We start from the raw sequence: 26473 nt of genomic DNA on the forward strand, positions 1-26473 counted from the left end.
ACCTGGTGTTTCTGTCTTGTCCTTGTCTGGTCATTGTCTCATGTCAGTCCTGTTGGATGTTGTGTTGTTACCTGCTACCTTTTGGAAGTGCCAGTTCCTGTACTCGTGAGTTCTGTTCATGCCTGTTGTCGTGCTTGGGATAAATAAAACCTGGAACTCAATCTCAGCTCTCAGTGTCATGCGTTTGGGCTCTCATCTGCTTTGCGCACCCAGCGATCATGACAGAATGACCGGACCAATTAAGGAGCCCAGCAGACACTCTAACTGAGGAACAGACTGACGTGCTGAGGGAGCTTTTGACGCTAAGGAATATGTGTGGTCATGTTAGCCATAAGGCAGCGTGTCCCTTGCCTGGAAGAGCCTGGCAGCTCAGCCAGGAGCAGCAGACTCTCTCCCTGGGTGGGTTTGTGACTTCCTCCACACCTCAGCCGATTCCCCCAGCCAAGTCCTCATCAGTTCCTCAGTCCGTTAGCCTGGAAATGGCTAACACCCGGCCTGCTAGCCCTCCGCCTGTCCTGCCTGTTATCTGTTTGGCTAGCGCTGCTAGCCCTGCACCTGTCCTGCCTGTTATCTGTTTGGCTAGCGCTTCCAAGGTCTCTGTCGGTGGCTAGACCGGTTCCCGCTCCCCGTGCCCCGTCGGTGGACCGACCGGCACTGGCTCTGCCGGTGGTCCGATCGACTCCTGTTCCCTCGTCGGTGGGCCGACCAACACCAGCTTCGTTGGTGGCCCAGCCGACTCCTGTTCCTCATGCTCCGTCGGTGGTCCGACCAACTCCAGCTCCTCGTGTCCGGTCCATGGCCTCCAGCCCAGCTGTCCAGTCCTTGGCCTCCAGCCCAGCTGTCCAGTCGGTGGTCAGGCCGACTCCAGCCCCTCGTGTCCGGTCAATGGCCTCCAGCCCCTCGTGTCCGGTCAATGGCCTCCAGCCCCTCGTGTCCGGTCCATGGCCTCCAGCCCCTCGTGTCCGGTCCATGGCCTCCAGCCCCTCGTGTCCGGTCCATGGCCTCCAGCCCCTCGTGTCCGGTCCATGGCCTCCAGCCCAGCTGTCTCGCCGGTGGTCCTCAGCCCAGCTGTCTCGCCGGTGGTCCTCAGCCCAGCTGTGCCTCCTGAGCACTCAAGCTTTGGGTGCCGACGTCCGGAGAGGTCTTACCATCGGCCTCCTGCTCGGCCCCCAGTGGGGTTGCTGCCTCACTGTTGGCCGTCCTGCCAACCCCTTGAACTCTGTGGCCCCCCTGTTCTGCCCGGCCTCATGGGTCGTCCCATGGGATGCCCACCTGAACTGTTTTGCCCTCCTGGTCTACTCGGTCGACCTCCGGGTCTGCCTCCTGAACTTATGTTCACCTCTGGCCACCCGGGACGGCCTCCTGAACTGTGTTTTCCCCCTGATTTGCTCGGCCTGTCGGGTCGTCCCCCAGGACGACCTCCTGAACTCCGTGATCCCTTTGGTCTGCACGGCCTCCTGGGTCACCCTCCGGGACGGCCTCCTGAACTGTTCTGCCCCCCTGCCCTGCCCTGCATGTTAGGCCAAGCGCCTTACCTGCCCTGTTTCCTGGGCATGATCTGCCTGTTGGGTGGTTCCCCCCGGACTGTTTTGTCCCCTTGGCCTGCTTGTGCCGCCTCCCTAACTCTGTCGCCCCCTTGCCTTGCCCTCTGGCCACCCACCTGAGAGTTCCTGGTCTGTGTTGCTCCCGCCCTGCTCGTTAGTCCCTGTGTATATATACCTGGTGTTTCTGTCTTGTCCTTGTCCGGTCATTGTCTCATGTCAGTCCTGTCCTGTCGGATGTTGTGTTGTTACCTGCTACCTTTTGGAAGTACCAGTTCCTGTACTTGTGAGTTCTGTTCATGCCTGTTGTCGTGCTTGGGATAAATAAAACCTGGAACTCAATCTCAGCTCTCAGTGTCATGCGTTTGGACTCTCATCTGCTTTGTGCACCCAGCGATCGTGACATCAGCAAGTTAACAAGAATAAATAATTAAAGTCTGATCAGACTTTCAACATAAAACTAGTAGTTAACGTTGTGAAATGTTGTAATTTGGTTGGGTTTAGGCACCAAACCTAGTTATGGTTAGGAAAAGATCATGGTTTGGTTTAAAATAAGAATTTAATTAAAATCATCAATAACTATGTTGCTCAGACTGATAGTCCTACCTCAACCAAGGGACCTCATTGAAAGAATTCAGAGGGCTGTCTTGGCCTATTTCTGGTCGGGGTATCACCGGCTGACAGCAGCGAAACTGCACCTGCTGCCACAGGAGGAAGGACAGGGCCTGGTGGACAGATGGCTCTGGCCTGCCGTGGATCAGGCACCGCCAGTTTGCTGCTGAGGAGAGCTGGATGCTTAGGATATGACATTTCCTGCTTCAGCCCCAGCTGCTGGATCAAACTGGTCTGACACCTTTCTACCAGTCTGTCCAACAACGCTGTAGCCTCCTCATGTACTGGACACCCACCACTTGAGACACTGACGTGCGGTCCGAGAAGTCTCATGATCGACAGAGCCCGTACTACCGCCTGTGGAAAAACACAGTGGATCAGCTCCACCAGAGCCTCCACTCTCTCCTGAGAGAGCCGCACTCTCTATTGAGAGGAGTTCAACACAACACTCAGGTAGGTGAGCCTTTGGGAGGGTAGAGAAGCGCTCTTCTTCCAGCTCACGGTAAAACCCAGGTGAGACAGGTGTGTGATGAGCATGGCTGTCTACATGACCGCGCCAACAGCAGCAGGTCATCCAGATAAAACTGGAAATATAGGCCTATACTTGCTTACATGCACGACTCATGAGCTGAGCTACTGTAATAAGTTAGTTGAAGTTTAGCTAAGGCAATATCTCATGGCCATACAGGCCAATGTACTGATGGACACACTACAGGTGAACACAGTAACATTTATGTCTAATAACGTCATCATAATCGCCACATTGATATGCAAATTAGGCGTTAACTATTTGCACACATTTGACAAGTCACTGCAGGTGAATAGGATAAACAAAATAACTACAGCATATCACCACAGAACTTCCCCAGTTAACATTTTCCTCTGAAATGTTTAAATATGCAGATTAGCCTGTTCTGGTTAATTTAGAATAAATCCATAGATGCAAACAGACAGAGGTTAGCAGGCTTAAAACCAACTCCATCTAAATGTGTATTCTTGAAGTTTTATTTCCGTTAGAGTAAAAGAAGACCTAGAAGCAAAATAGACCAAAGTCTCAAAATTGACCACCATATGAAAAAGTGTCCTGCTTGAAACACTAAATTTACATGATGATCCTCATGTAGTAACTCTCCATTCTATTAGTTTGTTTTATGCTGATAGATCTTGATACAGACATTTCAGTATTCTGTTGCTTGGCTGTGTGAAACTGAAGGTCATCTTTAAGGGCAATTTATACTTCTGCGTCAAATCGACGGCGTAGGCTATGGGTCTACGCAGAGGCTACGCCATCGCCTGACGTGCACCTCCTCAAAAATGTAACTACACGTCGAGTCGACGCGGACCGTAAGCTCTGTGAGTGGTCGGCTGGGTAGCCTCGCAACGCCTCCGAGCCAACCGGAAGTACCCCATGCTTTAAAGTAACATTTACTAGCAGCCAAAACGGCAGCTATAACACAGTGACTCAATATATTTGACCGTTACAACCCGAGCGAAATGACTCGTTTTCCCTTTCAGAATGTGATCCATTCGGTCTGTAACATTTGAAAAGGCTGCACCAGGAGCAGGAGTATAAATCAGCCTTTACTCATTTGGCATCTTGCATGTGGAAAAAAAGCATTTAAATAACATGTATATGTGCCTGCAGCCCAAAGTCAGAGTTTAGTGTGGAAATGTTTTTTGGTTTTGAAGTGTTAAGTAGGCTACTCCAATAACACCAAAATAATTAAAAGGATTTATTGTCTTGTGAAAATAAACAAATTATTAATGAAACTATGACATTTATTCTAAATATATACTAGTAGCATAGAAAACATGCACATTGTGGCAGAGTTTGCTTTGCTGTTGCTGCTCCTGTGATAAACCTAGTGAATACTAAAGAAGACCGTGGGCTCTGTGTGAACTGATCATTTTGTAGAAAAGTCAAAATGCTGAGTATTAAACAATTGCGTGAGTGTGAGAGAATTCAAATAAATTGGAAGGGAGCCAATATATTTAACACTTGAGCCCCTGCCCACCAAAATGTCTGCGCACATCCCTTTTACAAAGAGGAGAGGAGAGGTTTTCTCCAAGTAGATTTCTATTCTTGGTTTTTAATATAAACAGTCTGTAAAATACAAATAACAACTACTGAACTTTATCGTGGGACAAACAAAGACGGCCATTATGTAAGCAGAAAAAGAAAGGTTGACGATTCAGTGGATGTTGATGTAAAATTACTGTTTTCTGGGATGGTGAAAGCTAAAATGATTGATTGATTTTAATTATTACAAAGAAATGAAGGACATAGATCAGTTCTGCATAATTTTGGCTTCTGGTGATGTTTTGTGCTCTGTCAGAGAAAACCAACTCATTTTTCCTGTGGAGTTGTTGTAATATGCTCTTTCTTTGAGGACTTATTATTTTTGTATTTTACTTTTTTTAAATGGCTTGTTGAAATATTGTTAGTAAAGTTGTTTATAAAAAGTTAAAGAAAATCTCTCTCTCTCTCTAAAGGCTGAGTATCATTAATCTGCTGCTCTGACCCAACATATCAGATATTATCAGTCATCTTTATTAATTATCAGAGTGATAGATAGATAAATCAATCCATTATTTTTTCTTTTTTATTATTATTCTTACTTTTGTTTTTTATCTTTTTTATTTTGGGGTTTTTCCAAAAACCTCCTCAAGACTCTGAAGCCTCTGCTGCTGGACAGTATGAAAACTGACCCACTGGTGAAACATGCAGCTGCAGTGAACCTCCACCTCTTCCTGTAGGCAGATACACTGAGAGCAGAGAGCAGGAGGACGGCAGAGAGACGGGCTACCTGGACATGGATCACCTCTTGCTGCTGCTGCTGCTGTGGAGCTCAGGTAGGACTCTGATCACTGTGCTGGTGCTGAAGTCAGCTTCTGGTTCGGCGGTGAAGGGGAAAGTTAAGGGAAACTGAACTTACGTTGCTGAGCGACCGATCATCTGTGCACCTTTTTTTAAAATGTTGGCTAACCCACATCAGACCAGGTCCAGTTAAAAACCACTCTGCTTGAGCTGTCAGATCTGGACTAGATTGTCCCAGAGAGTCTAAAGAATCTTTAAAACATAGTGTCAGATTGTTAAAGTGAAAATAAAAAAGGGGAAATTCCTGGGTTTTTTTTAATGTGTTCCTGCAAAGTTGGCTGAATGGAAACATTCACAAAACAGGAAAAACACTCATTTCATATCCTGAGTGATAAGATCTTATTTCAGGGCTGATGGCACTAATGCTAACCTTGTAGTCACACTAAATAAACATCCTGCATTTGCTGCCTTTGCTGTGATATCATTAATCATTATTAATTTTTGCGTCTGCGAACATAGAGCTGAAGTGACTTGCCTAACAGCTCCAGTTTTGTCTCTTCTGTCCAAAGGACATTCTCCCAGAAGCTTTGTCAGTATGCATTTTTGGCAAACTCCAGTCTCGCTTTTTTATGATTTCAACAGCGGTGTCCTTCTCGGTCATCTTCCATTAAGTCCACTTTGGCTCTGTGGTGTCCGAACGATAATGCTGCGATGATGTGTTGAGAAGAAATCCGCTTGACACTGTTCTTGATCATAAAAGTTTATTAAATCAAGGAGTTCAGCATCAATTACAAGCTCTGCAGCAGCTTGGAGAGAGACCCAGCCCGATGGCCACTCTGTCTCTCTGTACATCAAACACAGCTTATATAGGACATGTTTAGGTGTCTGTTAGGTACGATAGAGGGGTTTGAGTCTGCAAAATAAAGCTCCAACCCATAGAAGGGTACAGTGCTATTTTGAGGTAACACAACAAGGGGTTAGAGGTCAAATTCTATAGAAGGGTTCAGTCCCTACATAACCACCAATCACTGCTCTCCCCTTAAGAGGTCACTGACCCTCTGTCCTGCTGCTATAGTGCTATTTTGAACTGTTATGCGTCAAATGCACAAATACTGGATACCACATATTCCCCCCTACGAGACAAAAAGATAACAATTTCTCCAACACATGCTTCTGATAGTATTATTTTAACAACATATCAACTTTATGGAGTGTGAGAACGAAAAACCCGTCCGGCAGCCTTCATTCCAAAATGCCCTCCAAGACAATCTAGACAGGAAAATTTTCTCATGGCCCCTCTGCCTTAGGCGGCCACGCATGGTACTCCAGTTTGATTAATAAAAGACATCTTTATCAGTCTATGCAGAGATATGGTTTAGCCAATACATGTGAAAACCTCAGGAAATGAAACAAATCAAAACAATGTCCGAATTCAGGCTGGTCAACCCATCGGACCCTCCAACGGACCTTTCCCTGCCTAGACCCTATATCCCTAAACATCAAGAAAAAGAAAAAAGAATATGATAGTTAATTAAGTATTATTCATTCAAATACGTATTCATATCTATATCAAAGCAAACATAGGAAGGTATTCCACTGCAGCTCCCCAGCAGTGTCGATGCAATCCAGACGTTTCCACACAGTCCTTGTCCAGAGTTCTTTCATATTGTCCTTGTTTGAGTATCTGAATCCCCATCTGTACATCCCCATATACTCTGGAAGAAAAGAAAACACCAACCAGTATCTGTTGCAAAATAACACATGAAAATTAAAACCTCAAAGTAACATTAAAATGGATATCTTTCCATCATTACTTCATCTGGTTCCACTTCATCACCTCCATCTAAATCAGCCATAGTTAACAAAGGCATCTGAGTGTTCTCCCCAGGCATTACCACTCCAACCCATCTCAATATCATAGCTTTCGCAAAAGTCAATAACACCGTACAAAAGCAAAACATCAAACACAGCGCTACAAAGGCTGCTACCAAAATCTGAACCCCCACTGCTCCCACTGGTCCTAACTGATTTTGTAACAGCGACGGGTGGTGTGATCTGACACTGATGTTGTGAGGATTTGGTTGTGTGTAATTGTTTTTTCCTGTTTGGTCTGTTTTCATAGGTTTGGTTTTGTGTTCTGTGTTCTGTAAGCTTGATTTGATCGTGTCATGTTTGGGGTTTTGAAGCTTAAGCTGGTCTTTTGTGCATTCGCATGTTAAAGTTTCTTAGTATCTGTCTTGTCTCTTATCTTAGTTCTTAGTCCTGTGCTTTAGTTCATGTTTAGTGTTTTTCCCGGTCTATGTACTATGTTTTGTTATTTTGGTCTGTGTCTTAGTCCTTAGTCTTATGTCTCCATGTTTTAGTGTAGTCCTGTCTGGTCCGGTCTCTGTCCATGCCCTGATTTTGCAGTCTTTCCATGTTTTGTGTTTAACTTTGGTAGATCTGTTCCCGAGTACTTAACTTCCTGTTTTATATTTAGTTTTATTTTTCAGTGCCTGGTGTTCTTGTCTTCTTCTTCTTTGTTCCTGTTGTTGATTACCTGATGTGTTTCAGCTGTGCTTCCCTGCCTGCTCGTTTTCCTGTGTATACATTATATTGTCCTCAGTTGTGTTCAGTGTTTGTGATGTCCTTGTCTGTGCTGAGTGTTCGGGCCTGTCCCTGTGTTTTTTGGACTGTACCTGTTCTTGGATTCTTCCCTTAGCATTATGTTTTGTTTGAACATTCACCGCTGTGCTCCCAGCGTAAGGCTGCTGAGTTTTTGATTTAATAAATCTTTATTTTTACTGCAAACACCTTGCCTACAGTCTATATTTGGGTCCACAACTCAGTTCTCTGCTTCTGCACTCAGCTGCCCATGACAGATGTACCTTGACCTTGGAGTTGACCTCTAATGTCTGTGGAAGTTGTTCTGGGCTCTTTGGTTACCATTCGTGTTATCTGTCTCTTTGATTAGTAATTCATTTTCCTCTTGCGGCCATGTCCAGGGAGGTTGGCTACAGCCCTGTGGACCTTTAAACTTCTGAATAATATGTGCAACTGTAGTCACAGGAACATCAAGCTGCTTGGAGATGGTCTTACAGCTTTTACCTTTAACATGCTTGTCTATAATTTTCTTTGTGACCATTGTGGGTTTTTCTTTCTTTCACGGAAGGGTACAAACACGTCTGTATGTCAGGTTTTACCGTCGTTTCTAAGGTTCCTGAGTTTAGAGATAAGTCTTGGTGGATTTTGTTTCTATTAGTTATAATTTCCTATATCCTAAAAGTTTTAAGACTATCTTGCCAAATTAAATGAGAAATTTCCAGATTTGTAGAACGCCATTACCTTTCAAGTTTCTGCGATATTTGCTTTAATTTGCGAGTTTCAGGATTATACCATGGAGCTAACCGTCTTTGTTTTATTATCTTGTTTTTTAGAGTGGCTACAGAGTCGAGTGTCATTCGCAGTGAGCCTGCAGCACTATCAACAAGATGATCAACTTGGGAGGGACTGAAGTTATAGGAGTCCTAAATTAAATTGAGACATGATTATGAATAAAAAGCTGATTGAATCACATCCTTAAATTTAGCTACAGCACTATCAGATAGACGTCTAGTAAATGTTTACCTAATGGCTTGTAGTTCAGCAATAGAAACTGGAAGGTTACCAAATAGTGGTCAGATAAAGAGATTTTGTGGGAACATCACAACATTTACATTTAGCTGACGCTTTTATCCAAAGCGACTTACAATTGCTATTTATGTCAGAGGTCGCACACATCTGGAACAACTAGGGGTTAAGTGTCTTGCTCAGGGACGCATTGGTGGACGTGTCACAGTGGGGAATTGAACCCGGGTTTCTCACACCAAAGGTGCACTATTAAATGTTCAATTTCAATACCATATACCAGAACAAGGTTGAGGGTGTGGTTAAAACAGTGAGTCGGTTCTTGAACACTCTGAGAGAAGCCAATGGAATCTAACAGAGAGATAAAGGCGTTAGTGAAGCTGTCATTCTCAACGTCCACATGAATATTAAAATCCCCTACAATAATAACTTTGTCCGTTTTAAGGACTAAAGTTCACAAAAACTCTGCAAATTCAGATATGAATTCAGAGTACGGACCAGGTGCTCGGTACACTATAACGAAGAGAACTGGTTGCAGTGATTTCCAACTTGGGTGTGAAAGACTAAGAACAAGACTTTCAAATGAGTTATAGTTTAGTTTAGGTTTAGAGCTGATTAGTAGGCTAGAGTCGAAAATAGCTGCAACTCCACCTCCTCGGCCTGTGCCTCGAGGAATGTGAGTATTAATATGACTGGGAGGGGTGGATTCATTTAGGCTAACATATTCTCCATCACCCAGCCAGGTTTCAGTAAGACCAAATAAATCAATATTAATCAGACCAGGTCTTCCTCAGAAAGTCTGCCAGTGATCTACAAAGCCCACATCGTTTGCTGGACACCACCTCGACAACCAGCGGCGGAATGATGTCATCACTGGTCAGATTTGGCAGGGGTCCAGAGAAGATGAGGTGTGAAAGTGAGAGCATGAGGAACTTGTCATTTGTGCAGCATTTTCGTCTCATAGCAGCAGATTCAAGCATCTGCAGTTATTGACCTGTTTGTGCAGCTCTCACCGCTTGACTTAGCGAATTAGATCCTGATGAAGTGGAGAAGAGCGAGCATACTTCACTGGATGCTGAGCTTTTCCTTTAACTCTATATCAACCAGTCTGCTGGCTGCTGTTCTGTGTATCCACATGTTCATCTCACCTACAGTAAACTGGTAAAATGTGTTTTTTCTGTCCACGGCTGTGCTCCAATCACAGGATTCCAGGCTGAAGGACAACACACCTCAACAGGTAAAGACAGAAAGAATCATAGAAGCAGAATCAGCAGCCACGTTTTAGTTTAGTCTCTTGAATTCACTTCTTTACTGATGACTCACTGGTTTCTGTTCAGAGCCTGATGTCAGGTTGGTGGGAGGAGCCAGTTGCTGTGCAGGAACACTGGAGGTGAAACATCAGGGAGACTGGAGACCAGTTGGTTACTCAAGCTGGACCCTGAAGGCAGCAGCTGTTGTCTGTAGAAAGCTGGACTGTGGCTCTGCTGTTTCTGTAGAACACAGACAGGAGTCCTCAGTCAGACCTGTGTGGTGGATCAGGTCTCATTGTGTTCAGTCTGGATCTGCTCTAAGGGAGTGTGTAACATCAGGTTCCTCTTTCTCCATCCTGGATCTCACCTGCTCAGGTAAGCCCATCAGTGAGATCATCTTTGACAGTAATGTCTCCAGGTAACCCATTCTCACTCCCAGCTCATCACATATAGACCCTTGATCAATGGCTTTTAACTCCCTGGTTACCCCTGAGCGTTTCTGGATGTGTAAGGCTCAGTGGTTAGGTTAGCAACAATAAATATGCAACGTCTGGTTAATTTCAAAATGTGACTAGGTTTAAAACAACACCATGGTTTGGGTTAAAATAACAATTTTACTTGCATAACTTACACAACCACATATCTTAAACATTCAGTTTAGTTTCATACGGGTAATTGGTAAAATCAAGTTTCTGGTTTTTGTGGAGATTGTGGAGTACTTGAGCAGAAGGAACAGAGCAGAGAAATCTGCAGATGATGATGTTGAGCTGTTGTTTGGAAACATGTTGAAAGTGTTCAGACGTGGAGAACAAGTGTAACAGAGTATTAAATGTTAATGTGCTGGTGAACCTGCTGCAGTCTGTGCTGTTAGAAAGATGTGTTCTGTTGTTAATGATGAACTGATGTTGGAGTTGTGCTGAGTCCACTTTGAATCACTCAATTGTTGTTTCATGACATGTTTTTATTTTGTGTCTGGTGTCTTTATCTCTATTTCATCTTCTATTATCTCTCCAGACTCTGTCAGGCTGCTGGACGGGACTAGTCTGTGCTCAGGCAGACTGGAGGTGAAGTCTAACCAGTCTAACCAGTCTAACCAGAGGTGGTCCTCAGTGTGTGAAGCTGACTTTGACCAGCAGGATGCAGAGGTGGTCTGTAGGGAGCTCGGCTGTGGGGCTCCTTCAGGCCTCCAGGGGGCGCTCTATGGAGAAGTGGAGGCTCCGATGTGGACCAAAGAGTTCCAGTGTGGAGGCCATGAGTCTGCTCTCCTGGACTGTAGAAGCTCAGGCTCAGCTAGAAACACCTGCTCACCTGGAAAAGCTGTTGGACTCACCTGCTCAGGTAGAAGAGGAGCTGCAGCTTTGATTTGGTTCATTTCTGTTCTGATGAAACTCACTTTCTTGTTTTACTGATGACTCTTTGGTTTCTGTTCAGAGCCTGTCAGGTTGGTGGGAGGAGCCAGTCGCTGTGCAGGAACACTGGAGCTGAAACATCAGGGAGTCTGGAGACCAGTGGGTTACTCTGGCTGGACCCTGAAGACAGCAGCTGTTGCCTGTAGAGAGCTGGACTGTGGCTCTGCTGTTTCTGTAGGACAGAAAGAGGAGTCCTCAGACAGGCCTGTGTGGAGGATCAGGTCTGACTGCGTTCTGTCTGGATCTGCTCTGAGGGAGTGTGTAGAATCAGGTTCCTCTTCCTCCATCCTGAATTTCACCTGCTCAGGTAAGCCCATCAGTGACATCATTTATGACATCATCTTTGACAGTAATGTCTCCAGGCAACACATTCTCACTCCCAGCTCATCACATATAGACCCTTGGTCAATGGCTTTTAACTCCCTGGTTACCCCTGAATTTTTCTGGATGTGTAGGGCTCTGCGGTGAGGTTTGCACCAACAAATATGCAATGTCCGGTTACTTTCAAAATAAAACACATGGTTAATGTTGTGAAATGTCGCAGTTTGGTTAGGTTGAAAAGTAGTATGACAGTGTTACTAACACCTAACAACAACCGTGGAAGTCAGAAACACGGGGCAGCTCACTGCTGAGAAGCACGAGTCAAGATATGTCAACGTTTTCTGGTAAAACGACTGTACTTGCTTGAGTTGAAAAAGTTTGACTTGCACGAATGCCTTGGCGTCACTGCCAACGTGTGCTAAGCACCGCCGGACAGGAAATGGTGTCTCTCCACGTCTTTGCTGTGACTTTGCATGTAATCGCACTGCCCCCAATGCTCGCTTCAGTTTGGTATGACAGCACAGTAAGGGGCTCCACAGTGTGTGACAAACTGACGCCAAGTGGCCTTGACTATGCGTCCATATGTGACAGCTTGAGAGTGAAAACGTGTTGGACCAGATTGTCACACACTCAATCTAGAAGCTCATCTGACTCCTTCATGACTGCCAGAGACACTCTGCTGCCTCAATAAATCAGCTGCTGAATGCACCAAGATATATATATGTCGATATGAAACATACATGTCTGTTGCTTCAGGAGTCCCTTGGGCCAACCACCAACCAGCCTGAAGGGAGAGTCCAGCCCCTATCCCTGTTAGAGTTGTTGGAGCATTTTCTAAACAGGTTTTTATTCTGGGTTACAGATCTTCTGAGAACATTAAGGGCCCGATTTACTAACAACCCAAATAAAGAGTACTAAATTGCGTGTGCATTGTAAAACATTGCACACTGTGCAATTTTAGTACTTGTTATGGGTGATCTATTAAGAATTATTGCGTAGATGACAACAGGAGCAAACGCAATGGAGGTTTGTTTCATTCAGTGTGTCCCGAGTATGTGGAAATCGTATGTACTGTGTATTGTAAGATTGCACTAAGTACTTGGGACGGCACTGCTGAGAAACTGCTTTGGGAAACCCCAGCAGAAACAAATAAATAATAATAATTATTATTATTATTATTTGTAGAGCGCTTTTCAAAAGCAAGTTACAAAGTGCTTTAACAAGTGTAAAAACAATAATAACCCAAAGACAATAATACAAAAACAATACACAGATAAAAGCAAGAAAACATTGAAAAGACTAAAATACACGTTTAAGATAAAATATAAAATAAGTAAAACAGAATAAAATAAAAGGGATAAAATAAAGTCAAATAAAATCGGGAAAGAAGCCAGTACTTCCGCTAAGATGGACTTCAGTGGAGTGTGTTTTGTTGCCACTGTGCGTTTTGGTGAAATGAGAAGTGGTGACGAGATTGAATGACGGGGAGGTTGTGCTTGTTGTGACATCGGCTGAGTTCTTCGAAGCAAGCCTGTAACCCGAGAGAGGGCTGTGCTGTTGGTAGTGGAGTTTCGGGGCCATTTTCCTGCAATTAGTCTTCTTTCTAGAACCCCCAAAAACCTGCAGAATATGTGGCGGCGGTGTACAATTGGTATCTTGGGGTGTCCCGGTTGTTTGTGAAAAGTTGAACTGGTCCTGTTGACAAAGCTTGAGCCAAAGCGAGGAGGAATAGGGGATCGAATGCTGATTGCATGGGCTTTCAATCCAGATTAAATTGTGAAATCGACTCGACTGTGTCAAGAGTGAATCCTAGAAATCGAGGGTCTTGGGAAGACCTGCTGTTTCTATGCAGACCTTGGAACCCGGAGGTTGTAGAAACCAGAGAGCTTGGAGCGGCAGCAATGGGTTAGAATGAGACCGGGAACTGCTTGGGGCCATGTTAGGGTTGCATAGTCGAGTGGGCCCTGATCACACCACTGAAGCAAGATGTTGCTTGGGAGCGGTGTGGATGTTCTGGTAACCTGTGCCTCTGACTTGGGGACCGAATCTAGAATAATGGCCATATAATCGTTTAGTGTATGGAGAAGGTGGACGCAACTTTTCGGAGTGAGTTCCCTTTCGGGTAGATGTGCCCTTCGAGGGATCTTTTAGTTGGCAGTTGGCGATAGGAAGAACAAGATATCATGTAGTTTACAATGTGTTTGAGTAAACTAGTGAGCTGAAGAACAGGAAATGGAGATGAACAACAGGAGATGAAAGAATTAGGATTAGCTCATGGCGGCGTAATGGGTTAAGAGGAAAGACCAAAATTAGAAATGGAAATAATTTGGTTCTGTCAGGGCTGTGGAGGAACGCTGGGTGCCAGTGCCGGAGCTTCTAGCTGTAGTTGCTGGACTGGTAAGATGAGATGCTGGAGATCCTGGCATCCCGGTGCCAGAATCCCAGACTGGAGCGACCTGCAGAGATTGATGGTTGTGGGCTGCGAGGGTTTTTTGCATCCTGGTGCCTAATGACCCGACTAAGCTAACCCAAAACCAAATTGGATGGTTCTATGTAACGAACTGACTGACGCAGTCAGATTAGTGATGACTGGGAGTGAGCTGCATCCCGTTGCCAGAGCCCTTTAATTTTAAAACGATCGTTCGTTCAAATAGTTTAAATTGTGGTTTGTTTGGAATGACTTTGCTTTGAAACGGCTGTTCGAACGAAACAACTATCCATTGAGACAACACTGGCTCTGAACGACATTGTTTAGATGAATGGAAATGACTGTTAGCTGGATGTTAGCTTGGAACGATTGTTCACTAGAAATGCTGTTAGCTCAAAACTATTGTTATCTGGAGAAGAATGTTAGCTCGAAATGATCAGCTCAAAACTAGTTTTGCTCGAAAGCTAGGAAATGACTGTTAGCTTGAAAGACTTAAGAAGAAATTAATGTTTACTTGAAAACGACTATAGCTCAAACCAAATTAGCTAGAAGATGACTGCTTGGAATGACTTAGTTGGAAAATGGCTAAGCTAGGAAATGACTGTTGGCTCAAGATGATTGTTAGCTCGACACAACTATGGCATGAAATGACTATGGCTCGAAACGACTGTTTGCTCAAAGCAACTTAATGCGATGACAGCTGTTTGCTCGAAGCAACTTAATGCGATGACAGCTGTTTGCTCGAAGCAACTTAGCGTGATAATGGCTGTTTGCTTGAAACGACGTGGTTAGATAACGACTTAGCTAGGTAATGACTCTTTACTTGAAACGACTTTGCTTAAAAACGACTGTTTGCTCAAGACTGACGTAGCTAGACGATGACTGTTTTACCACTTTGGGCGCTAGCATCTCGGTGCTGCTGTGGTTGTTAGATGTAAACGGCTGGGGTGCTGGTATATCTCAGTGCTGGATAACTGAAGCTCCGGGAGCTGGATAATGGGGTGCTGACGACTCGATGTGGTTGTCCTATGTGATGTAGGCTGCTGGTGCGATCAGCCCCGATGAGAGGTGGAGGCCTTGGAATTCTGGTGTTGGTTGACGTCCTGTTTTGCTTTGGTACCGACTTCTTTGCTATCTTGAGATGAAGATAATAGGTGAACTGTCCCTTTAACAGTGGCGCTGACGTCATGGCGTGGGTGATATGTCACCCGGAAAGTAGCTGGTGTTGACGGAACTGGATGCATGGCACGCTGACATGATAGCTTGAAAAGTTTACTGTGTTGTCGGTTCTCTAAATTGGAGTTGTTACATTTATAACCGTTTTCTGAAGAGTGGCTATAGTTCGTGTCTTGATTGTTCGTGAAGACTGTGTGACCCGGGACCTCGCTGGCGCGTGGAAACACTGTGTGTTCAGTTGTTTGATGAGAGGCAGGGGATTCTTCGGGTGCAATGTTTCTGATTATTGAGGAAAGTGGACCGTGGAAGGCGGATGGCGTTAAGGCTGGACTCACCCGCTCCCTGCCGAGTTTAGGATTGTAGAAAGCGGGGCCTGAAGCGTGCAGACGGAGGAGAGAATTTGGCTTCTGTTGCTGGGTCTGCTGATGTGAATATGGAAGATGTCGCGAGTCCGTCGGAATAATTCAGCGTCTGATGGGGATGGCGATGTGCGGACAGTGGATGGAAGTAGCTTGTATTGGATGTTAACGTAGCATGCTCGACGCGATGTTGCTTGGTCTTGGTTCATCTGCGCAGCCATGCAGGATACAAGGCGAAGGGGAGGACTTAGGGCGCATGGGTATTTATGGAAATGCTGGCGTTGACGTGCTTGATGTGTGGTCCAGCTCCTGAAACTCTGCTAATTAGCATCTCTTAAAAGCTCAGACAAGTCGATGGGATAAAACTGGTTAAAACCCTCTTGTTGCTGGTGATGGACCTCTGAGTAAGAGGCCGTGGGGGTAATAGAGGCTCTGATTGACACCACCTTATTGGTAAAATAAGATAAAAACAATTCACAGTCATCATTACTTCCAGCTGAGGCACAAGGAGGGGTTGGGTTTACCAGTTGATCCACAGTCTTAAACAGAAACCTGGGATTGTGTTTATGTGTAGTAATGAGTTCAGAAAAATAGTGTGTTCTCGCATCCTTAACCATGTTATTGTAGTTAATTAATAAATCCTTCAGACTGAGGTAATGGACTTGGAGACTGGATTTTTTCCATCTGCGCTCTGCTTTCCTGCATTCCCTTTTTAGGCTGCGAATGCTGTCATTTATCCAGAGTTGCTTACTAGCTTTAGACGTAGGCCTAACCTTTAGAGGAGCAGTAATATTTAGTGACGACAAGCAGATATGATTGAAGTGATCGACCAGATTGTTGGTGTTGGAATCGGACAGGTGTTTGCTTTGGCTCTGAAAGAATGCGCAAAACTTTGAAACACTTTGTTCATTAAAGATGCGAGAACACACGGAGCTTGGTGAGACAATACATCTGTGGTCAGATATGGTCATGTCCACTAATTCCACAGATGCTGACACCCAGGGTAAAAACCAAGTCCAGTGTATGACCACGGTTATGTGTTTGCCGTTTGACATGTTGTTGTTAAAAGAAGTGGCCATATTTAAAAAGTCAGTTGCATTAACATTGGTGGGGTCATCAACATGAATATTAAAATCGCCACAAAGAACAATTCTGTCATAATTTAAAACCAGATATATAAAAATTCAGGAAGTTCTGATAAAAATCCTCCAGGCAGTTTTGGGGGGCGATAAATTATAACAAATATGATAGGTTGCAGCCCTCCAAGTTGAAGAGTGAGAACTTCAAAGGAGTTAAATTCATCACAGCGTACTTGATGACATTTTAAATATTTCCTATACACGCTCACTAGCCCACCACCACGACCACTGACCCTCGGTTTTAAATGAGTTTGTTCTGGGTGCTGGAGTTGGTGCAGTTGTCCTAATCCTTAAGAGATTACTAATATTTCTGTGTGGGATGTGCACATTTCGGTTTACTGGTCTATGCGTGATGATGACAGGAATAGAAGTCTTTGGAACAGCGCTGGGAGCAGACGGCTTTACATGCCAGCAGGTGGAGACAGTTGTTTGTGGCAGGGAGGCAGAGATCTGTTCATTGAGCGGTGGTGTGTCCAGGTGTGCTGCATGAATGATTAGTCATTCACGTAAGTCATGTGTGGACCGCACCACATGCTGTGTGTGAGCAGCTAACATTTCTGAACCCCGTTTGTTTGGGTAAAGTCCGTCTGTCTTAAAAAGAGACATTCTTTGCCAGAAATATTAAAGTTATCGACATAACACAAACCGTGAGCCCTGCAGGCGGACTGGAGCCAGTCGTGGAGGCCAAGGAGTCTACTGAAGCGGCCAGCACCGCGACCAACTGTGGGAATGGGACCAGAGATAAAAACTTTCCACACTGCTTTAAAAAGTTAAAAAGACAGTTAAAATCGGATTTTGTCAGCTCAGACTGCTAAAGAGCTGTGTCATTTGTTTCCACATGGACTATCACTCTTGTGATGGAGGACGGGAGCGATTTTTTAAAATGTCAGCTGTGGTGGCACCGGGGAAGCAGTGAGTGGTAGCGTTAAAGAAACTGATGTGTCTAGTTATGGAGTCACCAATTATTAGTGTGGTTGGGGAGAAAAGAGGACGAGAAGATGCCGGTTGTGGGGTTCCAGAGCAGGACTGAGCAGAATCTGCTTCAACACTGCGTGCGGACTGAGGATGGAGTGTGTGAGCTGCCGAGTGTTGTGTTGGAGTAGCAGTAACATACCTGAGAGAAGGGCTACCCGACGGTGCAGGGTAGAGACGGCCTCCGGAGCGTCTGAGCACAGCCTCCTTCAGGATCCTATGTCGGGAAGCGGAGGTTTTTGACCGGGATGACGGCCGCCGATCAGGCCCAGCAGCAGACTGGCAGTGATCGGCTGTGCCGCCAGTGCGGGAGATGTAGCCGGTGGAGAAGATGCAACAGTGTCGGCAGGTACTATCCACCGAAAGAGATCTGTATCAGGGAGACTTGAAGCCGCAGGTGCATCCGCTGGATGGACCGGAGTGTCGTCAGACAGGGCTGCATAGTCGTTGTCCGAGCCTCTCTTGCATGGACCACCACTTCAGCCCAGGTTGACTGATGCTTCGGAGTCAAGCAGGAGGAAAGCCTCGGAAGGGCAGAGGGGTCCCACAGCACGGTGTCCTAGATGTTAGCGGTTGCGCTAAGAGAAACAATCTGTTTGGCTTGTACTGAAGCGACATCCATAAGGCCTGTCAACAGGGAATCTTTCTCTTTGAGTTCCTCTGAAAGTCGTCAGAGGTCTTCCATAAGGTCAGCAATCTTTTTGTTCGCTTAATTAAGGAGTGTGCAGTTCTCATGGGGGAGTTATCTCGGCTTGCATAACGTTAGTCGCCGGAGCTTTGTTCTGATCAGTAGCATTGATAGCTTTTTTATGGTCATCTAGCTTAGAATCCATGTCGGATGACTAAAATCCTTGACCCACGTAAAACTTAAGCTAAAAACTGGGTCGCTATATTTAGACTGGTGCGCTGTGAACAGGTGGTGATCGTTCCCTCTGGCAGGATGAATTTTACACGTGGGGGGCTCTAAATTCTTCCAACTCACAGAGAAAAGAAGTCAGTTTAAAATTAAATTTGCTTTATTGGTATGAATGTTATTACAACAGTATTGCCAAAGCTAAAGGAAAATACAAAAAAAAAGTGGGATGTGCCAAGAATAATATCCTAGACGGGAGCCGGCTCCCATCGTTCACTTCAAAGAGGCGGATCATAGAGCCCACTCATTGTGGAGAACCTGAGCAGAAGGAACAGAGCAGAGAAATCTGCAGATGATGATGTTGTGCTGTTGTTTGGAAACAAGTGTTCAGACGTGGAGAACAAGTGTGACAGAGTATTAAATGTTAATGTGCTGGTGAACTTGCTGCAGTCTGTGCTGTTAGAAAGATGTGTTCTGTTGTTAATGATTAACTGATGTTGGAGCTGAGTCCACTTTGAATCACTGAATTGTTGTTTCATGACATGTTTTTATTTTGTGTCTGGTGTCTTTATCTCTATTTCATCTTCTATTATCTCTCCAGACTCTGTCAGGCTGCTGGACGGGACTAGTCTGTGCTCAGGCAGACTGGAGGTAAAGTCTAACCAGTCTAATCAGTCTAACCAGCGGTGGTCCTCAGTGTGTGAAGCTGACTTTGACCAGCAGGATGCAGAGGTGGTCTGTAGGGAGCTCGGCTGTGGGGCTCCTTCAGGTCTCCAGGGGGTGCTCTATGGAGAAGTGGAGGCTCCGATGTGGACCAAAGAGTTCCAGTGTGGAGGCCATGAGTCTGCTCTCCTGGACTGTAGAAGCTCAGGCTCAGCTAGAAACACCTGCTCACCTGGAAAAGCTGTTGGACTCACCTGCTCAGGTAGAAGAGGAGCTGCAGCTTTGATTTGGTTCATTTCTGTTCTGATGAAACTCACTGTCTTGTTTTACTGATGACTCTCTGGTTTCTGTTCAGAGCCTGATGATGTCAGGTTGGTGGGAGGAGCCAGTCGCTGTGCAGGAACACTGGAGCTGAAACATCAGGGAGACTGGAGACCAGTGGGTTACTCAAGCTGGACCCTGAAGGCAGCAGCTGTTGTCTGTAGAAAGCTGGACTGTGGCTCTGCTGTTTCTGTAGGAGAGAGAAAGGAGTCCTCAGTCAGACCTGTGTGGCGGATCTGGTCTCATTGTGTTCAGTCTGGATCTGCTCTGAGGGAGTGTGTAACATCAGGTTCCTCTTCCTCCACCCTGAATCTCACCTGCTCAGGTAAGCCCATCAGTGACATCATCTATGACATCATGTATGACAGTAATGTCTCCAGCGTGTCCTCTCCTCTGTCTCAGTGTCTCAGTGGTTTCCATTGGACTGAACTGTAAAGTTCTCCAGGACAGTGACGTCCTAAAGTGTAGAGAGGTGGGCTTGTTTCTGGAAGCTTCACCTGACAGGACACACCTGGGGGAACCTGTCTGTCTTTGTGTTGTCCCCGCTTGCTAGGCGTAGGGGAGACATAAACATAAACCAGATGTTGTTGGTAAGGAGGAAATGTTATTTACTAAACAGAGGTAAAACAAACAGAAGTCAGAACAGAAATTGGGCAAGTGGGTGCTGCGTAAACCAAATAATGAAATATAACCAAAAGAGATCCCTTCTAAACAAGAGACTAGTAACTACAAACAAAAGGAGAACCAAAAACCTCTCTTGTTGTTTTAAACAGAAACACAGGGAGTGCAGCACCCCTAACCCTAGTGAGTCTAACAAAATTAATGACTACGACTCTCAGTAACACTAACTGGCAACACACAGGAATTTAGGTCACAGCTAACAAGAAGGTGCTTTTGGCCAGTCTCACAACGCAAACTATAATCGCTACTAGTTTGCAACAAAAGACACACACACATACAGGATTCAATACAATGACCAGCTCAGAAGTACAAACTACATGGAGAATGGTAACTGCCTCCACACAGCAGCAGGCCAGCCTATTTGAACCGGAGGAGTTTCAAGGCGGTCTTGCAGGCAGCTCAGGGATTGGAAGAGTATTGCTGCGCCGCTCCAATCGGGGATCTCTGATGTGGGACACGAGATCAGCCAGAACTTCCTCGGAACCAGCCAATCCCCAGCCAGGAACCTCACAGTCTCATTAACATACAAGACAAAATAGCAGCAACAGTGAAATCCATCACAGTCTGGGTTGCGTTTCCCGTACAACCACGGAAGGTAGTCTGCGTGTCTACATTGAATACGTACAAAGAAAAAGAAGAGGGAATAATAATAATAATAATAATAGTGAAATACAATCTGTAGTAGTCTTCTGGTTTATTAGAAGTAAGAAGAGAAGTGACATTTGGACAAATGAAGGAGCACATGTGTATTTTAGTACGAGAGCCGACAGCCTGTGGATTTATACCATGCAGCCAGACAGAGTCAGGACGGAAATCACGGATTTTGTGGCAATAAAATGCAGCTTCCAGCATCGAAGCTCAGATCAGCCAGCTAAACCATTACTGCGGTGGTAGAAAACAGATGTAGTTGGATTTTAACTTCATGTAGTTATTCTACAGCGCTCTGATGTGGCTTTGCTACGTGGGCAGACATGTGCCTTTAACTAAGACAAACAGCTGATGAATATTATTGGTAATGAAACGGTAACAGCAGGGAAGCTCAGATCAGCAGTTAAACTTTTTACTGCTAATGGTGATATATAACAAGACCGTGTGCCTATCAAGTGACCAATAATGAATACTTTCAGAATTTGCATTAAAAAACATTATTGGATATTGCCTCCCACTGTGCACACAAATGTGTAATTTGTAATTTCACATGCTAAATGCTCATTAAAATGTTGCACCGTTTTACCACAAGCTGAATTTATGGCTGTCAGTACTACTTTGTGTTTCTGTTGTATTTCAAAAAATTAAAAAGACATTTTGGTAAGAGGCGGCACGGTGGTGCAGTAGTTAGCACTGTCACCTCACAGCAGGAAGGTTGTGGGTTCAAACCCCAGGTGCCCCGGCCTTTCTTTGTGGAGTTTGCATGTTCTCCCTGTGTCTGTGTGGGTTCTCTCCAGGTGGTCCGGCTTCCTACCACCATCCAAAGACATGCGGACTAGGTTAATTAGGTTAATAATCCTTAGGTGTGAGCGTGAGTGGTTGTTCGTCTATGTGTGGCCCTGCGATGGACTGGCGACCTGTCCAGGGTGTACCCCGCTTTTCACCCAAAGTCGGGTACAGTGCCCAAGGAGTGGCAGACTGGGATGGTGGTTCCCCTTTTCAAAAAGGGGGACCAGAGAGTGTGTGCCAATTACAGGGGTATCACACTTCTCAGCCTCCCCGGTAAAGTCTACTCCAAGGTGCTGGAACGGAAGGTTCAGCTGGGCTGTCAACCTCAGATCGAAGAGGAACAATGCAGTTTTCGTCCCGGTCGTGGAACAACTGACCAGCTCCTTACCCTCACAAGGATCCTGGAGTGGGCTTGGGAGTATGCCCATCCAGTCTACATGTGCTTTGTAGATCTGGAGAAGGTCCCCCGGGAGATACTGTGGGAGGTACTACGGGAGAATGGGGTGAGGGGGGCCCTTGTCAGGGCTATCCAATCCCTGTACATCCAAAGCGAGAGCTGTGTCTGAGTACTCAGCAGTAAGTCGGACTCTTTCCAGGTGAGGGTTGGCCTTCGCCAGGGCTGTGCCTTGTCACCAATCCTGTTTGTGATATTCATGGACACGATATCGAGGCGTAGTCGTGGCGAGGAGGGGCTGCGGTTCGGTGGGCTTGGGATCTCGTCACTGTTTTTTGAGGATGAGGTGGTCCTGATGGCATCATCGGTCCCTGACCTTCAGCCCTCACTGGATCGGTTTGCAGCATAGTGCAAAGCGGTTGGGATGAGGATTAGCACCTCTAAATCTGTGGTCATGGTTCTAAGCAGGAAACCGGTGGAGTGCCAACTCCAGGTAGGGAATGAGTCCTTACCCCAAGTGAAGGAGTTCAAGTACCTCGGGGTCTTGTTCACGAGTGAGGGGAGAATGGAGCAGGAGATTGGCCGGAGAATCGTAGCAACCGGGGCGGTATTGCACTCACTTTACCGCACCGTTGTGACGAAAAGAGCTGAGCTGAGCCGTAAGGCAAAGCTCTCGATCAACTGGTCAATTTTTTGTTCCAATCTTCACCTATGGTCAGGAAGGCTGGGTCATGACCGAAAGAAAGAGATCACGGCTACAAGCGGCCGAAATGGGTTTCCTCAGGCAGGTGACTGGTGTCTCCCTTAGAGATAGGGTGAGAAGCTCGGCCATCCGCGAGGAGCTCAGAGTAGAGCCGCTGCTCCTTTGTGTTGAAAGGAGCCAGTTGAGGTGGTTTGGGCATCTGGTAAGGATGCCTCCTGGACGCCTCCCTAGGGAGGAGGCCTCGGAGAACACCCAGGACTAGGTGGAGATCTCCACATTGGCCTGGAAACGGCTCGGGATCCCCCAGTCAGAGCTGGTTAATGTGGCTCAGGAAAGAGAAGTTTGGGGTCCCCTGCTGGAGCTGTTGCCCCTGCGACCCGACCCCGGATAAGTGGATGAAGATGGATGGATGGATGAAGAGGAGCCTTGATCCTCACCTGACAATGCCTTTGTAAACTTCATGTATTATGTGGTTTATAATGGACTGTGGTGCAGAAACAGTGAGGCTTAAATTGTCCTGTTGTCTGTCAGTGGTCATTCTTGATGCACTAGATGTTTTTCATTTTCTTTGGTATGTTGGTCCTGATGAGCCAACCCCCTCCCAAGATGTAAAATAATGTATTACAGGAGTATGAGTATGATGTGACATTTGGTTTTACATAATTTATATAATTTCTTAACACATCTATCTAAAGAAAACTAATTTCTTGACTCGCAATCTCTTTTATCTCATGGATGACATCTTTGTCCCGTCTCAGGCACCGTAGCTATACTACTCACTTGGGTAGGGCAGAGACCTTTAAAGAGAGAGTCGCATCAGCGGGGGTCCAAAACGTTACATCGTCGCATGGTTCATGGAGACCGCAGAGAGTTCCCGGAAGTCCTAGGAGGGCAATTGAAAATGAGCGAGAGAAATGACAAAATGGCATTTTAAGCGATTTCTGGTAATTTATACAATAAATGCGTTGATTTACAATATTTGCACAGCACAGTTACACATGTATGTAGTTACATTTCTGTTTTTTTAAAAGCAGCTACACTACCTACAGCTACAATCACCTACCTTGTGGACATTTTTTGGTTCCTCTTGAAAACACGTTCAGATCAGATTTACCTTTCTAACATTACTTTTAGTGATCCCACGGTACCAGGGTTAATTGATCTTAATGACTAATGTAATCTTTATGACTTCAGATAGAACAGACAGGTGACTATCAATGGATCGTCATGTATTACTTTAATAAATCTCCAGTAAACTCAGAAAACAGCATGTTAAGTGCTTTGTGTCTCTGAACTGTCTTACAGTAGTTTACAGCACAGTTTATTGTGCTGTGTGGAGATGATGCTGCAGTCGGTCCCTTGAGTTCTCTATTTATCTTTGTTATAATGGCAATGAAAGCTCTCAGGAATTTATTCATTAAAGTACTTTCATGAATTTTATGCTGTCCCTTTTTATATTTATGTTTGTAATGAAGACTAGACAACACCCATCTTAAGGTAATATTAAAAGTCTTGTCTTTACATTCTTTGTTTGTCCTTTAACCTTTGCAAGCTAGGCCTACTGGGTGATTAATATTAAATTAAGTTATTGTGAACAGATGGGTAATCTGTGAGAGAAACACCTGTTTCCCATGACCCAACAAATACATTTAAAAAGTACTTTTACAACTACTTCACCATAAATATGTTTGTACAGCAGGTTTATCTAACATTCCCTGCTTAAAAACCTATTAAATCCACTTCCTAACACTGCATTTTCTGCTATCTGTGACATAGTCACCATGAACTAACCTTCTAAACACAGGTCAGGAACTATAGTTCGAACTATGCAACTTAACGACAGTGGTCACGAACGTTCGTCAGAACTATGGTTTCGTGGAACACCTGCATCGCTTAATGATGGCTCGTACCTTGCAAGTTACCAACTTAGTTACCTCCATAGTTCGAACTGGGGTTTTGGGAAATAGCTGCGTCGTAACTGCATAGTTCAAACCAAGGAAGTTGCTACCATAGTTAGCAACGATGCTTTTGGGAAACGCACCCCTGTCTGTTTGGGGACGTCCCACCAGGATCAAGTCCCTCCTTTTACAGTCTGTCATCGCTCTGCTCCATGTTTGTTACCTGTGTCAGACCTGTGACATCACTTCCTTTTTCAGGGGCCATTTTGTTGAACGGAGGGTGAATGTGACCTTTCATCATCTGTGTGTTTACAGACCTGCTGCTTCAGCCCAACATCTCTGTGTCCTCCTCCGGGGACGGGGTCTCCGAGGCCCAGCAGCAGGGCTTTCAGGTGTCCGGGGGCTCCACCTTCAACATCAGCTGCTCCGTCCAGCCACAGTACCCAGGAGGCTCCTTCCAGCTCGCCTTCACCTCCTCCATCACATCACACAACTACACCCAGCCAGCTGTCAATCACTCAGCCCACTTCCTGTTTCCTGCTGCAGAGCCTGCCCACCAAGGAAGCTACAGCTGTGTTTATCACGTCTCAGTATTTTCTCATGACCTCTCCTCTGAGAGCCGTCGGCTGTCTCTCACAGTCTCAGGTAAGCTGAAGCAGAGCAGCTGAAACGTCACACTGACTGTTTCCATGCAGCTTTGGAAAAGATGATCCATAATGTGAGATATGTAAACTTTATAAAAAGTCTGACGTGTAGGATCCACCACTTTGACTGCGTTTGAGCACCGAGCATCACCAATGTAAACACAGACTCCACCTTCTCTCATCTCACCGGAGCCTTGCGCTCTGACAGAAAACGGTGCACCTGCTGAGTGCTCCGGGACATTGTTGGGCAGGTCTGTGGAAAGATGTGGGCTTAACAGTATTTGATTTCCCGGTGTCTGGCAGCATGAGTCCCATTTCCTCCAGACCGGACATTTACCAGGAGCAGCCTTAAGTCCAAGCTGGGCCAGCATGGCTCTATCCCGGCCCCCTCCCTGTCCTCTGGAGCGATCACAGCACCCGCCGTGGTGCCTGGTCCTTTTCATTAAGGACATAAATATGCATGATGACCAGTAATCAGAGGAAATGCCCGGTTCAAAGTAAAATTCAATAAGCTAATCCACACTGGGGTGTTGCTGCAGCTGAGCAGACACAGCTATAGCTCAGAAGGAGAAGTATTGCAAGGGAACGCAAAAGTAGTCCTAAAAAAAACTCCTCACCTAACCCTTAGGAGCCACCGTAGAGTGTAACAACATAGTGTAGGGGTTTGGTCTGTGCAAAAATTTACATTTTTATTGGTTGTAAGAAAGAAATATGCTAGATCTTCAGCTGTAGTACGTTTAAATATTCTGTATAAATGATTATTAAAAAGTGGGATGTTTCAAGAATAATATTCTAGACAGGAGCCAGCTCCCATCGTTCACTTCAAAGAAGCGGCTCATAGAGCCGACTCGTTCAACACATCACTAGTGAACTTGATAGTGTGGAGAGCAAAGATTGTGGAGTACCTGAGCAGAAGGAACAGAACAGAGAAATCTTCAGATGATGATGTTGCTACGGCTCTATTAAACCAGTGGCTTTTTCCAGCTGCTACATTACCTTGCAGAGTGGTCGACAGGCTACTTCCAAACCTTGGCTTTACTCTATCCTAAAATTGCCAACAGCTGTAATTACCACTGATGACGGCTTGATCCTCCACAGTAGTCTCTGTTGAAGCTTGGCTGTGATTCTCTGGTGGATGGTCTATGGCTTGTAAGCTAACGCCAGCTAGCGTTGGACAAGCTAGCGGTCACCTCTGGCATTATGGCTTTCCTAAGGTACTCCGCTTTGGAAATCAAGAATCTCACCTCG

General features: G+C 45.5%; 2 protein-coding genes across 2 annotated transcripts in view; one reads left to right on the top strand and one right to left on the bottom strand.

The window, feature by feature from the left end:
• LOC119891530 (scavenger receptor cysteine-rich type 1 protein M160-like) overlaps positions 1 to 26473 on the top strand; it is a 667824-nt gene that overhangs the window by 634688 nt on the left and 6663 nt on the right. The window contains exons 5-9 of the mRNA XM_038703245.1: positions 9915 to 10202; positions 10842 to 11165; positions 11259 to 11543; positions 19086 to 19409; positions 19503 to 19793. Of these exons, the coding sequence (XP_038559173.1) occupies positions 9915 to 10202; positions 10842 to 11165; positions 11259 to 11543; positions 19086 to 19409; positions 19503 to 19793 (1512 nt within the window). The remainder of the gene's footprint in view (positions 1 to 9914; positions 10203 to 10841; positions 11166 to 11258; positions 11544 to 19085; positions 19410 to 19502; positions 19794 to 26473) is intronic.
• Positions 1 to 26473, bottom strand: part of LOC119891504 (scavenger receptor cysteine-rich type 1 protein M160-like) — a 1270577-nt gene that overhangs the window by 79659 nt on the left and 1164445 nt on the right. The gene's annotated exons all lie outside the window — the stretch shown is intronic.

Source organism: Micropterus salmoides, unplaced genomic scaffold, assembly GCF_014851395.1.
Source record: "Micropterus salmoides isolate LMB-PRFRI ecotype aquatic unplaced genomic scaffold, ASM1485139v1 Ms_hic_scaffold_7, whole genome shotgun sequence".
Lineage (NCBI taxonomy): Eukaryota > Metazoa > Chordata > Actinopteri > Centrarchiformes > Centrarchidae > Micropterus > Micropterus salmoides.